At 37.2% G+C, this 17675-nt stretch overlaps 1 protein-coding gene across 4 annotated transcripts in view; it reads right to left on the minus strand.

Annotated features, from left to right (window-relative positions):
- Dpp10 (dipeptidyl peptidase like 10) overlaps window positions 1–17675 on the minus strand; it is a 1676457-nt gene that overhangs the window by 80174 nt on the left and 1578608 nt on the right. For all 4 annotated transcript variants that reach the window (NM_001415116.1, NM_001415117.1, XM_063272512.1 and 1 more), the window contains 2 exons: window positions 3826–3864; window positions 145–252 (listed from right to left, as the gene is read on the minus strand). In NM_001415116.1, the coding sequence (NP_001402045.1) occupies window positions 145–252; window positions 3826–3864 (147 nt within the window). The remainder of the gene's footprint in view (window positions 1–144; window positions 253–3825; window positions 3865–17675) is intronic.

Consider the following 17675-nt stretch of genomic DNA (forward strand, 5'->3'; position numbering starts at 1 on the left):
GAGGTTGTCCTCTGACCTCCATGGGTGAGTCATAGCTCATATACACCTGTACTTACACACAGAAATACAAATACAAATCCAAGGAAGGAGCATTGAACCTTCAACGACAATGAAACTAAAGCAAAGAAGATTTCCAGGACCTACCTGGACCAGGAACATAGCTATGTGGTGGAATTCTCCTCTTCCACCTTGTTTGACAGGAACAGTCATGAAGAACTTGCTTCCATCTCTAGAAAACACTGGCTCCTCGTTCTACAATGGAGAGGGACACAGAAAAATCTCAGAATGTCTATGGGGGCATCTTTCTACTCAACATCAAACAAACATAGGTTGCTGTTTGACTGGAATTACTTTGGGAAATAGAAGAATTACTTTTTTAAATGACACATGGCATTTAGAATTTTCAAAAGTGAATTTAATCTTACATTATGCATATTAATATCAAAGTGGACATAATGATGAGGTTTCACATATTGTAGATGAACATTTTAAAAATTAGAGTGAAGGCCTGTGAGAAATTATACAGACAAGTACTTTTATAGATTGACTTGCATTTACACTCGGTAATTTATCCCTCAAACATAAGAAAACAGTGATTTAATTCTAAAGACCAGTTCATTGATATATGTTTTAAATCATAAAAGTCTTTAAAAGTTATTTTTGTAATATCATTTATCAAGCAACCTTACTATCAGGAAATTCCTTTCTGATACTGCACATTTGCTGAACATATAAGAAATAAAATGCCACATAATTGGAAATTACAGAGATCATCTATTTAAATTTCCTGTCATGAATTAGTTCATTTTCCTTAAACAAACACAAAATACACACAAATGCAACCCTAGTGCTGTGAACACCAGTTGTATTTTTCTTTTTTCTTTTTTTTTCTTTGGTTCTTTTTTTCGGAGCTGGGGACCGAACCCAGGGCCTTGTGCTTCCTAGGCAAGCAAGCGCTCTACCACTGAGCTAAATCCACAACCCCTGAATTTTTCATAAATCACAAGGATTTATATGACTACAGTTACTAAGCTTTTGAAAAATAAATTAGATTAGTCACATATATACATATATAAATTCAGATGAATGCATAGAGCTGAATGCATATTTGGCATGTGTGTGTATGTATGTGTGCATTTATGTCTTCTTAGGAAGAACATAAATACATTTTACACAGAGACAGACATATACAAACATGCATACACACACCACACACACACACACACACACACACACATATGAGTACATTAAGAGAGCAGACATTTGATGTAGCATCACATTCCTTTCTACCTGATTAAAGAATGCTTCTAAACATCATATGGTTTTCTTTGGAAGACTTACAAGTTTAATTTTTTATTATTTTAAAGCATACTTATATGAGTATGTGGCAGTTTCTTTGGGATCCAAAGGTATGGCATCCTCTGGAGCTGGAGTTATAAAGGAGTCACCCACATGGACTCAGAGAACCAAACTCTGGCCCTCTGAAAGAGCAGTGTGTGCTCTAACCACTGAACGAGTTCTCCGCCCCTGTTGTATGACTTTGAATTGCCCTCCTATACTTACAAATAGCTTCAGTTTGCTATCGTGAACTTCTCCTCTCTTCTTACATGCTCCTTAGGTCAGAGCTTGCTGCTGACTCACCATGGCCTTCCTAAGATTCTTATCTTCATCTAACTCTTCCTCTTAAATCTGCGTGTTCAACTCTAAAGTCACCTTATTCCTGATTATTCCAGGAAAGTCTGGTATTCTGCTGCTATCCACAGTCTTTTACTTTCTACTCTTTTCTTATGCTACTTTACATCACTTAGAACATACACTGAGCACATGTGCATCTGTTTATAGGTGTGTGACACGTGTAAGCAGGAAGTCTTCCTCTGTAACATGTGTAAAATGGGGCAACAGATTACAGTCCTCACTTAAACATTCACAGCATCTGGAAAACCTGTTCTTAACATCAGTGTCAAGGTAATTTTCATTTTCACTTGGTGGTTAATCATGAAAATATATGATAATGTACGTAGCCACTTGAAACCTCAGAAGTAATGTAAGTAAGTTAAAAAAAAAATTAAATAAGACAAAATGAACACTCAGACCTCATACCTGGGTGAACTCTCTCATCTTACCCTCTCTGCCTTCACACATGGATCATCTTTTATGACAGTGCTTCTGAGGAATGGGAAACAGGGCACTGGACCTGAGCTGTTTAGCTCTACAAACTTCTATGTGTGTTACACACTTGTCATCCTATGTTCAAGTGCCTTGAAGGTAAAGCCAACCATGTCCATTAATTACTTCATTGCAACTGTCTTGAAAGTGAGTATGTGCCAATACTAAAGTCCTAATTATCTTAGAACTCTGCTTCCACTCATTACTTTGTCCAGCCTATTCCATTTTATAAAATTCTAAGCATTGGGTAAGATTCTCATAATCCTGCTGATGGGAAAAAAATCAATTCTGATAGATCATCAAATTCATTTTCTTACTAAACAATTGATAACGGGATGTTTTGTTGTTTAAAAATGAGTTGTACACAACACATAAATTTGAATTTAATATAGTCATGACTGTTAAACTGTTAGGAATTTTCATGGCTCTAAAATTTATAGAACCCTATGTGTGAAGGAGAGCAATTCAGAAGACATCAATATCCATCATGTTCTTAATTTCTGTTGGTTTTCTTTTTAGTGTCTAACTTAATTGAATGAGAACATATTACTGGTTATAAATTTAAAATTGTACTTCTATTTCATTTTGCATAACAGGGTAAAATTGTACTAATAAGTGTATACATATATACAATAAATTATTTCTCTCTTTCTATGTATATAATGCTGTCTATGTATTTCCCTGTGAGCCTATAAACAGTCTTTCTACCTTCCTATTTCCAGTGAAAGAATGTGTAAGGCAATGCTTTTGTGTGACATATTGCTGTAGGCATCTATTTCAATGGGGAGCAATAGAAAAAATCCTTTCTTTTTTATTTTTTTACAGAGAGATAGTAGATTTTGATACATAAAAATTACATGTGATGTGCCTGGGTGGGGTAATACCCACAAGAGCTTCCTTCTTTTCAGAGAAGGGGAGGGGTATATGCGATGAGAGCCTGTATAAGAGTATATTGGGAGGAGAAGGAGCTGTGATAGGGATGTAGAATGAATAAATAAATTAATGAATGAAAAAATTATATGTAACTTTGCAGTAATTATATTGGGAGATGTTATCAGGTTAAGGTTGCAGGGGAGGTGAATTTAAGAGGTGGTTTATGATGAAATTTGAAAATAATATAGGCTTTGGACAAGAAATTTTTGGGGAAAATTTTGTTTCTCCTCCAAAAAGGGGATATATGAATTCCCTCTATATAGGAGAGTAATAATAATAGAATTAAGAAGATGATTCTTACAACAATCTGTAATAGAATTGTGATGATTTTCAATTTCAACTGCTATGGACTATCTAAGGCTGTTGATTATGATATAAAGGTCTGCGGGAACATACCAAGTTGTTTCAGTTATGGAAATGAAAATCTCTCTATCAAAGAAGTCTCTCTATCAAATGCACAGCACACCCCTCTGTCTAGTCTTACTAGCCAGGTTGCTCTATGGAAACTTGTCCCAGCCCTCCTTACAAGAAGGCCACCATACCCACCAGTCATTTACATGGATTCTGGGAATACATATTGATTCTTATGCTTATAATAGAAAATGTTCTAAACCATGCGCAATCTTCCCAGACCCTTAGAATAATATTTTAGAGAGAAAAATATAGCTATCATGTGAGGGAAATGTTTATAATGCCCAAAAATGACACAGGCCACCTATACTATACCTGTTTAGAGATCCAGGTGTCAGATGTCATTTCGTATTTCTGAAAAAGAACAATTGCCTCATGAAGCATCTATGATCAAGATGAGCATTAATTCATGCAACCTTTCTTACACTCTCCTCTTCAGACCTTCACCCTCTCTTCAACTAGAGAAGTCCCTTCAGAGATCCTTCCTGTTGGTAATATTGATTGATTGAAAAGTAAGGATGCCTCATTTTGATGAGGGTCCCTCCCAAGAGCACATCACCAGGGTGGTACAGGTGCAAGGTCACTCTCCAGCTGTGTTTTATTGCACCCCTCAAATTTCAGTGAACCCCCAGACCCTGTTCTTCCTTCTTTGTAGACATCATTTGGAAACAATACCAAGTCTCTAGCAGAGCTGAGCAAACAGCAGTAAAATTCAAAATCTAGATTTTTTTTAATTAATTCAATCTCAGTCATAACCATTTTTTCTCATTAGCACTCATTCTGTGTTAGAGAGAAAAATCCAACCTATGACAGCCAGATTTTATTTTCCTTTGAAATATTTTGTGAATGGTAACAGCCAAGATCATTGCAAAAGCCAAATTTGACCAATTAATCTCAAGTTAATTAGATAAAATGTTTTAGAAATAATGTCATTTCATCATGACATAAAGCTCATGTTTGTTGAAACATACATACATACATACATACATACATATATATATATATATATTTAAAAAGGGAGTCAAATTTTTACACAATGCCTTCAGAGACCAAAAGGAAGCATAAGATCCTTGGAGCTGGCCTGACATGGTTGTGATTCTCCTAACATGGGTGTTGGGAACTGAACTCTGGTCCTCTGAAAGAACATCAATCACTCATAACCACGGAAGTGGAATTCTAGCTCCAATCACTTTCTTTTTTGAAGCATGTATTTTCAATGTTTCGCTACATGTGGCTTCAGGCACACATTAGAAAACATTTAAAGAAAATATTCCTTAATATTGAATGTTCACTACAGCAATAGCCATTTTTTCTACCCAAGATATAAAATATTAATGACAGGTGCTTATTAGTGTCACCCTGGTTTTCTTAAGATTCCAGAGGTAAATTGTTGTATGCTATCATTCATCATACAATTTAAATGTGCAGAAAATGAAATTTTTAAACTTTGACAGCATAAAATCACCACAGTCTCATGAGGTTGTATAGCATTTTAACTCATCTTGTGGTTATGTAGCAAAAATAATTAGACTTAGACTATCCTTGCATAGAAGAGTTAACAGGATTCTCTATTTGGGCCAGTTTTGCCTCCCACATGTAAAGGAAGCATTCTACTGAACGAGGACAAGTTTAAAATTACCAGGTTGTCAGTTGAGTAAACAACCCAAATAGAACAGTTTTTTCAAGTACATCAGGAAGTCTGGCCAACCTATAATGTAAACAAATAGAACATAATGTTTGGGAGGATGTTACTACCTACAAATGAAAAGCACAGCTCCCACTGTGTCAGTGATGGTAGCTTTGAGTATCCAGTTCCAACTCAAGAGATTCAATGACAAACTGCTGCCTATTTAATTCTCCTCTTGTAACAGTTATTTAAGAATTGTGTTTCTAGAATGCCCACAGGAAACGAATGTACACTCCAAGAGTGTTTAACTTCAGGAGATTTGATGATTTGATTTATGTGTGTATCATCAAGATACAGAACCTTAGGTTCTCTCATCTTACAGAGTCCTACAATGGCTCCAAGGAGACAGTCTTCTCAGCTTTTCCCTATTGATCATTTTTTTTTGGTTATAAGAAGCCAGATAATTGAACCATGCATCATCTATTGGTGTCAGGGTTCTCTTTTGACACATTTTTAGATTTAGATGTATCCCTCTCTTGCTGCTGTTGTTGTTTTAAATATATATGTATATTTGAATATATATATATATGTATATATATGCATTGTGTTTGCAAGGTGGGGTGCATTTGTGTGTGTGTGTGTGTGAGAGAGAGAGAGAGAGAGAGAGAGAGAGAGAGAGAGAAAGAGAGAGAGAGAGAGAGAGAGAGAGAGAGAGAGAGAGAGAGTGTTCATATATGTGTAACTTTAGGAGTAGGAGTAGCTATGCTATTGCACGTTTGAACGTCAGAGGATAGCACCAGGTAGCAGTCCTTGCCTTCTATCTTATTTAAGATCTCTTGTTTGTTAATGTCTATGCCAGGCTACTTGGCTTTGTGAGTTTCTGGGCATTCTCCAGTTTCCAGCACTTATACTGCACAGAAGAGATGGGATTACAAATCCCTGCTACTGCATCCAGCCTTATGAGACGTCTAGGGATCTGAATTCAGGTCCTCATGTGGTCATAGCTAAAATTTTACTCAGAGACACATCTCTCCAATGCATATAACTACTTCTTTTTAAATGGGTTGGTAGAATTCTATCAAATACATCAATATTACTTAGTATTTAACTCACTGTTTTCTACCAGCATCTCTTTGCTATTGTGAATAAAATATTGTGAATATTTTGTTTTCCCTGCAAATACTTTTGTAAATATCTTTTCTTCAAATATATTGGAACAACCAAGCAGGAGCTCATATAGGTAAACTCTATGAAGTATTTTATTATACATGATGTGTTTACATTTTTTCTAATTCCAACTGATCTTCAAAATGTATTTTAATGGAATTGAATTATTTTTGTTCTTTTCTACATACAGAAATACAAAGGTTGAATACAAACATTAATGTTTTGTTCCTTCATTCACAAACTCTGTTTGACTCTTAGTTGATGTTTTAATTTATTCATTAGCCCATGTACTATTATCTCAAGATTTTAGTGTTCATTTCTCTAATATATAACCGGGACAAACACTTTTCACACATTTGTTACTTTTCTCATAAGTCTTCATTCATATATTCTGTGAGTTGCTTGTTCAGTTATTGTACTGGTACAATGTATTTATTGCATTATTTATTTGTCTGTTATGCCTTTAAGAAAAGAGTTTTATCAGTTGTGATTTTGTTAGCCCTTTTCATAACAGTTCCTGATGAATTTCTGATTTTAATGAATTTCCATATTTTTCTACAACTGGTGATTATTTGGCTTATTTTTTTTCTTTGTATGTCCTCTGTTTTATTTAATGATATTTCCAAAATGCCTGCAAGTAGATTTGGTACATAATAGGTAATGAAAAAAAATATATACTTGGCTACCAAATGCCAAAGTTTTTTAGTAAACCTTATAAACACATCTAAGAAAATGAATTAATGGGAATGTCTTCTGATACAATCCTCTTTCTACACATTGACTGTTTCTGTTTGTTTATCGGACCCTATTATTGGAATTCAGCATAGCATTATTGAAATGCACAGTGAAAATAAGATAGATCAGTCAGCTTTGACTCATATATAAGGCAGCCCAAAGGTAGACAACATAGGGGTATTTGCAAACCTCCCCAGGCTACTGCATAGCTCCTGGCCTTACATTCTAGTCTTTTTAAGTTGTGGTCTTCATCTGAGTAGGACATAACCTTATTTTTTTTTTTATTAACTTGAGTATTTCTTATATACATTTCAAGTGTTATTCCCTTTCCCGGTTTCCGGGCAAACATCCCCCTCCCCCCTCCCCTTCCTTATGGGTGTTCCCCTCCCAACCCTCCCCCCATTGCCGCCCTCCCCTCATAGTCTAGTTCACTGGGGGTTCAGACTTAGCAGGACCCAGGGCTTCCCCTTCCACTGGTGCTCTTACTAGGATATTCATTGCTACCTATGGGGTCAGAGTCCAGGGTCAGTCCATGTATAGTATTTAGGTAGTGGCTTAGTCCCTGGAAGCTCTGGTTGCTTGACATTGTTGTACTTTTGGGGTCTCGAGCCCCTTCAAGCTCTTCCAGTTCTTTCTCTGATTCCTTCAACGGGGGACTTATTCTCAGTTCAGTGGTTTGCTGCTGGCATTCGCCTCTGTATTTGCTGTATTCTGGCTGTGTCTCTCAGGAGCGATCTACATCCGGCTCCTGTCGGTCTGCACTTCTTTGCTTCATCCATCTTGTCTAATTGGGTGGCTGTATATGTATGGGCCACATGTGGGGCAGGTTCTGAATGGGTGTTCCTTCAGTCTCTGTTTTAATCTTTGCCTCTCCCTTCCCTGCCAAGGGTATTCTTTTTCCTCATTTAAAGAAGGAGTGAAGCATTCACATTTTGATCATCCGTCTTCAGTTTCGTTTGTTCTAGGGATCTAGGGCAATTCAAGCATTTGGGCTAAAAGCCACTTATCAATGAGTGCATACCATGTATGTCTTTCTGTGATTGGGTTAGCTCACTCAGGATGATATTTTCCAGTTCCAACCATTTGCCTACGAATTTCATAAACTCGTTGTTTTTGATAGCTGAGTAATATTCCATTGTGTAGATGTACCACATTTTCTGTATCCATTCCTCTGTTGAAGGGCATCTGGGTTCTTTCCATTTTCTGGCTATTATAAATAAGGCTGCGATGAACATAGTGGAGCACGTGTCTCTTTTATATGTTGAGGCATCCTTTGGGTATATGCCCAAGAGAGGTATAGCTGGATCCTCAGGCAGTTCAATGTCCAATTTTCTGAGGAACCTCCAGACTGATTTCCAGAATGGTTTTACCAGTCTGCAATCCCACCAACAATGGAGGAGTGTTCCTCTTTCTCCACATCCTCGCCAGCATCTGCTGTCACCTGAGCCTTTGATCTTAGCCATTCTCACTGGTGTGAGGTGAAATCTCAGGGTTGTTTTGATTTGCATTTCCCTTATGACTAAAGATGTTGAACATTTCTTTAGGTGTTTCTCAGCCATTCGGCATTCCTCAGCTGTGAATTCTTTGTTTAGTTCTGAACCCCATTTTTAATAGGGTTATTTGTTTCCCTGCGGTCTAACTTCTTGAGTTCTTTGTATATTTTGGATATAAGGCCTCTATCTGTTGTAGGATTGGTAAAGATCTTTTCCCAATCTGTTGGTTGCCGTTTTGTCCTAACCACCGTGTCCTTTGCCTTACAGAAGCTTTGCAGTTTTATGAGATCCCATTTGTCTATTCTTGATCTTAGAGCATAAGCCATTGGTGTTTTGTTCAGGAAATTTTTTCCAGTGCCCTTGTGTTCCAGATGCTTCCCTAGTTTTTCTTCTATTAGTTTGAGTGTGTCTGGTTTGATGTGGAGGTCCTTGATCCACTTGGACTTAAGCTTTGTACAGGGTGATAAGCATGGATCGATCTGCATTCTTCTACATGTTGACCTCCAGTTGAACCAGCACCATTTGCTGAAAATGCTATCTTTTTTTTCCATTGGATGGTTTTGGCTCCTTTGTCAAAAATCAAGTGACCATAGGTGTGTGGGTTCATTTCTGGGTCTTCAATTCTATTCCATTGGTCTATCTGTCTGTCTCTGTACCAATACCATGCAGTTTTTATCACTATTGCTCTGTAATACTGCTTGAGTTCAGGGATAGTGATTCCCCCTGAAGTCCTTTTATTGTTGAGGATAGCTTTAGCTATCCTGGGTTTTTTGTTATTCCAGATGAATTTGCAAATTGTTCTGTCTAACTCTTTGAAGAATTGGGTTGGTATTTTGATGGGGATTGCATTGAATCTGTAGATTGCTTTTGGCAAAATGGCCATTTTTACTATATTAATCCTGCCAATCCATGAGCATGGGAGATCTTTCCATCTTCTGAGGTCTTCTTCAATTTCTTTCCTCAGTGTCTTGAAGTTCTTATTGTACAGATCTTTTACTTGCTTGGTTAAAGTCACACTGAGGTACTTTATATTATTTGGGTCTATTATGAAGGGTGTCGTTTCCCTAATTTCTTTCTCGGCTTGTTTCTCTTTTGTATAGAGGAAGGCAACTGATTTATTTGAGTTAATTTTATACCCAGCCACTTTGCTGAAGTTGTTTATCAGCTTTAGTAGTTCTCTGGTGGAACTTCTGGGATCACTTAAATATACTATCATGTCATCTGCAAATAGTGATATTTTGACTTCTTCTTTTCCGATCTGTATCCCCTTGATCTCCTTTTGTTGTCTGATTGCTCTGGCTAGAACTTCAAGAACTATACTGAATAAGTAGGGAGAGAGTGGGCAGCCTTGTCTAGTCCCTGATTTTAGTGGGATTGCTTCAAGTTTCTCTCCATTTAGTTTAATGTTAGCAACTGGTTTGCTGTATATGGCTTTTACTATGTTTAGGTATGGGCCTTTAATTCCTATTCTTTCCAGGACTTTTATCATGAAGGGGTGTTGAATTTTGTCAAATGCTTTCTCAGCATCTAATGAAATGATCATGTGGTTCTGTTCTTTCAGTTTGTTTATATGATGGATCACGTTGATGGTTTTCCGTATATTAAACCATCCCTGCATGCCTGGGATGAAGCCTACTTGATCATGGTGGATGATTGTTTTGATGTGCTCTTGAATTCGGTTTGCCAGAATTTTATTGAGTATTTTTGCGTCGATATTCATAAGGGAAATTGGTCTGAAGTTCTCTTTCTTTGTTGTGTCTTTGTGTGGTTTAGGTATAAGAGTAATTGTGGCTTCGTAGAAGGAATTCGGTAGTGCTCCATCTGTTTCAATTTTGTGGAATAGTTTGGATAATATTGGTATGAGGTCTTCTATGAAGGTTTGATAGAATTCTGAACTAAACCCGTCTGGATCTGGGCTCTTTTTGGTTGGGAGACCTTTAATGACTGCTTCTATTTCCTTAGGAGTTATGGGGTTGTTTAACTGGTTTATCTGTTCCTGATTTAACTTCGATACCTGGTATCTGTCTAGGAAATTGTCCATTTCCTGAAGATTTTCAAGTTTTGTTGAATATAGGTTTTTATAGTAAGATCTGATGATTTTTTTAATTTCCTCTGAATCTGTTGTTATGTCTCCCTTTTCATTTCTGATTTTGTTAATTTGGACGCACTCTCTGTGTCCGCTCGTTAGTCTGGCTAAGGGTTTATCTATCTTGTTGATTTTCTCAAAGAACCAACTTTTGGTTCTGTTGATTCTTTCTATGGTCCTTTTTGTTTCTACTTGGTTGATTTCAGCTCTGAGTTTGATTATTTCCTGCCTTCTACTCCTCCTGGGTGTATTTGCTTCTTTTAGTTCTAGAGCTTTTAGGTGTGCTGTCAAGCTGCTGACATATGCTCTTTCCTGTTTCTTTCTGCAGGCACTCAATGCTATGAGTTTTCCTCTTAGCACAGCTTTCATTGTGTCCCATAAGTTTGGGTATGTTGTATCTTCATTTTCATTAAATTCTAAAAAGTCTTTAATTTCTTTCTTTATTTCTTCCTTGACCAGGTTATCATTGAGTAGAGCATTGTTCAATTTCCACGTATATGTGGGCATTCTTCCCTTATTGTTATTGAAGACCAGCTTTAGGCCGTGGTGGTCCGATAGCACGCATGGGATTATTTCTATCTTTCTGTACGTGTTGAGGCCCGTTTTTTGACCAATTATATGGTCAATTTTGGAGAAAGTACCATGAGGAGCTGAGAAGAAGGTATATCCTTTTGCTTTAGGATAGAATGTTCTATAAATATCCGTTAAGTCCATTTGGCTCATGACTTCTCTTAGTCTGTCGACATCACTGTTTAATTTCTGTTTCCATGATCTGTCCATTGATGAGAGTGGGGTGTTGAAATCTCCCACTATTATTGTGTGAGGTGCAATGTGTGTTTTGAGCTTTAGTAAGGTTTCGTTTACGTATGTAGGTACCCTTGTATTTGGGGCATAGATATTTAGGATTGAGAGTTCATCTTGGTGGATTTTTCCTTTGATGAATATGAAGTGTCCTTCCTTATCTTTTTTGATGACTTTTAGTTGGAAATTGATTTTATTTGATATTAGAATGGCTACTCCAGCTTGCTTCTTCTGACCATTTGCTTGGAAAGTTGTTTTCCAGCCTTTCACTCTGAGGTAGTGTCTGTCTTTGTCTCTGAGGTGTGTTTCCTGTAGGCAGCAGAATGCAGGGTCCTCGTTGCGTATCCAGTTTGTTAATCTATGTCTTTTTATTGGGGAGTTGAGGCCATTGATATTGAGAGATTTTAAGGAATAGTGATTATTGCTTCCCGTTATATTCATATTTGGATGTGAGGTTATGTTTGTGTGCTTTCATTCTCTTTGTTTTGTTGCCAAGATGATTAGTTTCTTGCTTCTTCTAGGGTATAGCTTGCCTCCTTATGTTGGGCTTTACCATTTATTATCCTTTGTAGTGCTGGATTTGTAGAAAGATATTGTGTAAATTTGGTTTTGTCATGGAATATCTTGGTTTCTCCATCAATGTTAATTGAGAGTTTTGCTGGATACAGTAACCTGGGCTGGCATTTGTGTTCTCTTAGGGTCTGTATGACATCAGTCCAGGATCTTCTGGCCTTCATAGTTTCTGGCGAGAAGTCTGGTGTGATTCTGATAGGTCTGCCTTTATATGTTACTTGACCTTTTTCCCTTACTGCTTTTAATATTCTTTCTTTATTTTGTGCGTTTGGTATTTTGACAATTATATGACGGGAGGTGTTTCTTTTCTGGTCCAATCTATTTGGAGTTCTGTAGGCTTCTTGTATGTCTATGGGTATCTCTTTTTTTAGGTTAGGGAAGTTTTCTTCTATGATTTTGTTGAAGATATTTACTGGTCCTTTGAGCTGGGAGTCTTCACTCTCTTCTATACCTATTATCCTTAGGTTTGATCTTCTCATTGAGTCCTGGATTTCCTGTATGTTTTGGACCAGTAGCTTTTTCTGCTTTACATTATCTTTGACAATGATAATTGATAGTTGAGTCAATGATTTCTATGGAATCTTCTGCTCCTGAGATTCTCTCTTCCATCTCTTGTATTCTGTTGGTGAAGCTTGTATCTACAGCTCCTTGTCTCTTCTTTTGGTTTTCTATATCCAGGGTTGTTTCCATGTGTTCTTTCTTGATTGCTTCTATTTCCATTTTTAATTCCTTCAACTGTTTGATTGTGTTTTCCTGGAATTCTTTCAGGGATTTTTGTGTCTCCTCTCCATGGCCTTCTACTTGTTTATTTATGTTTTCCTGGAATTCTTTCATGGATTTTTGAGATTCTTTCAGGCATTTTTGCGATTCCTCTCTGTAGGCTTCTACTTGTTCTCTAAGGGAGTTCTTCACGTCTTTCTTGAAGTCCTCCAGCATCATGATCAAATATGATTTTGAAACTAGATCTTGCTTTTCCTGTGTGTTTGGATATTCCATGTTTGTTTTGATGGGAGAATTGGGCTCCGATGGTGCCATGTAGTCTTGGTTTCTGTTGCTTGGGTTCCTGGGCTTGCCTCTCGCCATCAGATTATCTCTAGTGTTACTTTGTTCTGCTATTTCTGACAGTGGCTAGACTGTCCTATAAGCCTGTGTGTCAGGAGTGCTGTAGACCTGTTTTCCTCTCTTTCAGTCAGTTATGGGGACAGAGTGTTCTGCTTTCGGGCGTGTAGTTTTTCCTCTCTACAGGTCTTCAGCTGTTCCTGTGGGCCTGTGTCTTGAGTTCACCAGGCAGCTTTCTTGCAGCAGAAAAGTTGGTCTTACCTGTGGTCCCGGGGCTCAAGTTCGCTCGTGGGGTGCTGCCCACGGGCTCTCTGCAGCGGCAGCAACCAGGAAGACCTGTGCCGCCCCTTCCGGGAGCTTCAGTGCACCAGGGTTCCAGATGGTTTTTGGCTTTTTCCTCTGGCGTCCGAGATGTGTGTGCAGAGAGCAGTCTCTTCTGGTTTCCCAGGCTTGTCTGCCTCTCTGAAGGTTCAGCTCTCCCTCCCACGGGATTTGGGTGCAGAAACTGTTTATCCGGTCTGTTTCCTTCAGATTCTGGTGGTGTCTCAGGCAGGGGTCCTGCCGCTCCTGGGCCCTCCCCCACGGGAGCCCAGAGGCCTTATACAGTTTCCTCTTGGGCCAGGGATGTGGGCAGGGGTGAGCAGTGTTGGTGGTCTCTTCCGCTCTGCAGCCTCAGGAGTGCCCACCTGACCAGGCGGTTGGGTCTCTCTCTCACAGGGTCTGGGGGCAGAGAGCTGCTGCGGGCCAGGATCCGCGGGTGTGGGACTTCCGGTAAACACAGAACGTGCCCGGTCCTAGAGGAATTCTGCTTCCCTGTGCCCCAAGCTCACCAGGCAGCTTTCTTGCAGCAGAAAAGTTGGTCTTACCTGTGGTCCCGGGGCTCAAGTTCGCTCGTGGGGTCGATTATTTGGCTTATTAAGTTGAATAGGATTGTATTATTTTTCTGCTGCTGTGATTAAATATCTGACAGGAGGATTTTATCTTAATAAATAGTTATTGCATATTATAGTCTGAGGGTGATAATACACTGTAGCATGCAAGGCATGGGGCAGGGGCAGGGCACGGGTTGGTTACATTTCATTCACACACAGCGGGTAAAGAGTAAACAGGAAGCAGGGCTGACTGTTAATCCTCTACTTACTAAAGCTTTCACACACCACCACCAACTCGGAATACATCTCAGACATGTGAGCCTAGGGGGAGTAGTTCACATTTACACCACGACCTCAGTTGAAGTCCACACTTTCTCCTGAAAATGTGATGTTATGTTACTTTAGATTAAACAGTATGGTTGATCTCAATATGACATTAGGTCATTATGAAATAGTTGGCAAATAGTTTCTTTCTATGTGGTTAGAAATTGTATCAGTTACCCTACAGAGTATGTATCAGCTGAAACAATGAATGTCTCATGTTCTGCAAAACATGTGATTCAACTGATAGTTTGCTTTTCTCTACTGCTTACCTCTCATCAGTAAGACTACACAGGTTTCTAGTTAGTTTTGAAGTCAATTTGTACAAAACATTTAACTTACTTATTTGTAGGAATATTTTGAATTGTTTACATGTATAGATTCCCAGTCAATTTATTTTACTTTTTTCTTGAAGTGATGTGTGTGTGTGTGTGTGTGTCTGTGTGTGTGTGTGTGTGTGTGTGTATGTGCATAACATGTATGTGGACATCAAAAGACAACACTCCTGAGTGATTTTTCTCCTTCCACCATATAGATCCTGGGAATGATCTCACATATCCAAGTTTGTCAGTAGACTACCTTACCATCTAAAACACCTTGCTGGATCCTTTATGCATCTATAAATAAATGTTTATTTTAGTGAAAGAAAATCTGAGTAAACAAGGTATGATGGTACACACCTGTCACCCAGGACTCAACCAGCAAAGGCAAGAACATCAGAAGTTCAAAGTCTTCCTCCTTGACATTGTGAGGTCAGCAAAGAATGTATAAAATACTTTCTAAAAAGGTCCAGAAAGGAGGAACTGAAGAAACTTTAACTTAGAATATGTTAAAATTGAAATAGAAATGATCATTTAACATTATTAAATCTTTTAATTGAAGAACATTCACTTAGTATTTTTAAAATGTCTTTATTATGCTGTGGCACTAAATATTAAGATATTTAAATGTATCCTGACATATTTATTATTTAAATATTTTTATACATCTTAGATTACTCTCATCTTAATCTTTTTTACAATAGAAATGTATTTTATTGCATTTCCTGAATACTTCATTTTGAAACAAGTTAAATTTACAGAAGAGTTAAGCCCAGTTTTAGGAAGTTTATTCTTTAGGTATAGTTAAACAATATTTTTAAATACAGATGCAAATGTGTCTTTGTAAAGATTCATTTGGTTGTATATATACCAAATTACTACCTGGGAAGAGCTACCACTGTTAGCTTTCAAAGCTTCTTTCTTTATTCCTAGGAACTAGTTCTCATGGAGTTTTCAATGCAGTATTGAATTTGATTCTCAGTCCCCACCTGGCAGGTTACAAGTGCCTGTAAGTTACTCCATATCTTGTATATCATTTACCTGCTTCTTTCTTTCTGTCTTTTGTGACACTCTACTCACATACACATTTACACACACAGTCAAAATTATACACACATATTCACTCCCACCTATGAGTTCACTAACACCAAAATGTCCATAGGGATGACCTATTTGCAGGCCCTTTCTCACTTAAGTTTTTTTTTTTTTTGACAAAGTATTTGATCAAAGCAGCAGAAATGAAACAGAACTGGATGGGTATTAACGGTCATAAGTATATATTAATATATTTTTGTTTCTTAACTCATTAGGCTAGAGTTTATCATAGGTTCCACTCTCTTTTCTGTTTAGCTCTTTAATGTACACATTATTCTGGAGTCTCTCTATTTTTGAATCCTCTTTTTAAAAAATATCTCACCCATTTGAGGACATCTGCAATTTTCTTTTCTGTCATCTTTGGAGTAATTGTCTCATTTTGAGTTGAGCTCGTTCTCAAGCTTTTGATGTTCGTAACAATTTTCTAAATGTTAGATTACATGCATGTTCTATAACACACATCTAGTCAAGAGTGTTTTTGGTTTAATAGTTAGGGTATTTCTTTAAATTTCTAAATATTTGGTGATATATCACATATTTATAATTGAACCTCTTTAGTGTTAAAATTGTGGATTCTTTATTTCCTTTTATTTTTATATTTATATTTATTTTAGATGTATTTGTTTATGCCTGCTTATCTGTATGTGACCATGTGCATGCAGATACCTGAGGAGGACAGAAAGTTTATTGAGTTCTCTGGAGTTTGAGTGGCAGGTTGTTACCAGGATGTGGGTGCTGGCAGCTGAACTGAGCTCCTCTGCCAAAGCAGCAAGCAAGCACGCTTAACCTCCGAACCACCTCTCTAGTCTTTTTCTCTATTTAAGGCAGGTGAATAGTCCTTTAGCATTCAAAAAGTGCTTTGGGGCTGGAAGGTAGCTTGGCTATTAAAGGTTAAGGTACAAACTTCTGGAGCTAAAAGAATTATATATACACTTTGTTGTTGAACGATATATTTCCTAACTGTTTTTTTTCAAATTCTGTTGTTGAAATATTTTGTACCTTTAATGGTATTTAGACTACTGTAGTGTATATACAGGTAGGATTACCTAAGACACTCAGTGGAATTGTATCTATTTCTTTCTCAGTGAATCCATCTTGCTGTGTATGAATTTTGAAGCATTATTATGGATGTACAAATATTTAAATGCTCAGATATTCCTGATTAGTCAACAATATATCATGGTCAAATGACTATTAATCACTGCTCTAGTTCTGTTGCTCTAGTTTGATCAGCTAAAATACACATTTCCTATGTGGCCATATAATCCACCCCCTTTAAGAAAAAGCAAATCTGAGGCATTTTGACATTGGCTGCCTATCAATCTGAGATCTGTCAAGCTGTTCTTTTCTGGTTTATGCTGTGTCTGACAAAACGTAGACAATATTCTCTTAATTATATACACTTATATTATTGTTGTTTTCTCTGAGAATAGTTTGAATATTTTCACTAAATCTTTGATTTGTAATAATTTGATTTAAGCTTTTAAATTATTATCTTTATATTGTTTTGGATTTACCAAATCTTTGAACATGTTGAATACCTTGTACTTATTTATAATAGAGAAATATTATATCATTTTGTTTTTAGTGTTTATATTCCAGTATATTTGTCCTAGAATTTTCTAAATATGATTTCACATGTACAGCAATTTACATTGTTAGACATATAATTAACATTTCCGTGGGACTGAGTTAAGAAGGAAAGCAATTAAGTATGAAGGTGTCAATTCTCAGTTCTCTGGACTTGGTGTGTGCTTTGACCAGCTGTTTCAAACTCTTGCTGCTGTAATTTGTCCATAATGATTTACTATACTGAAATTGTAAATTTGCTCTCAGAAATTCACATTTGTTTGTAATTTTTTGTTTCCTTCTGTGTGTTCAATGTGTGTACTAAATATCTCTTTAATCATTTGCAGAAATCCTGCTGACCCTAACATTGCTCTGCCTGGTTGTATTCCACATGGTTCTGAGGTCAAAAAACTGGATTATAATTCTCCAAACATATAGAATATTTTT

The sequence above is a fragment of the Rattus norvegicus genome, chromosome 13 (assembly GCF_036323735.1).
Source record: "Rattus norvegicus strain BN/NHsdMcwi chromosome 13, GRCr8, whole genome shotgun sequence".
NCBI lineage: Eukaryota > Metazoa > Chordata > Mammalia > Rodentia > Muridae > Rattus > Rattus norvegicus.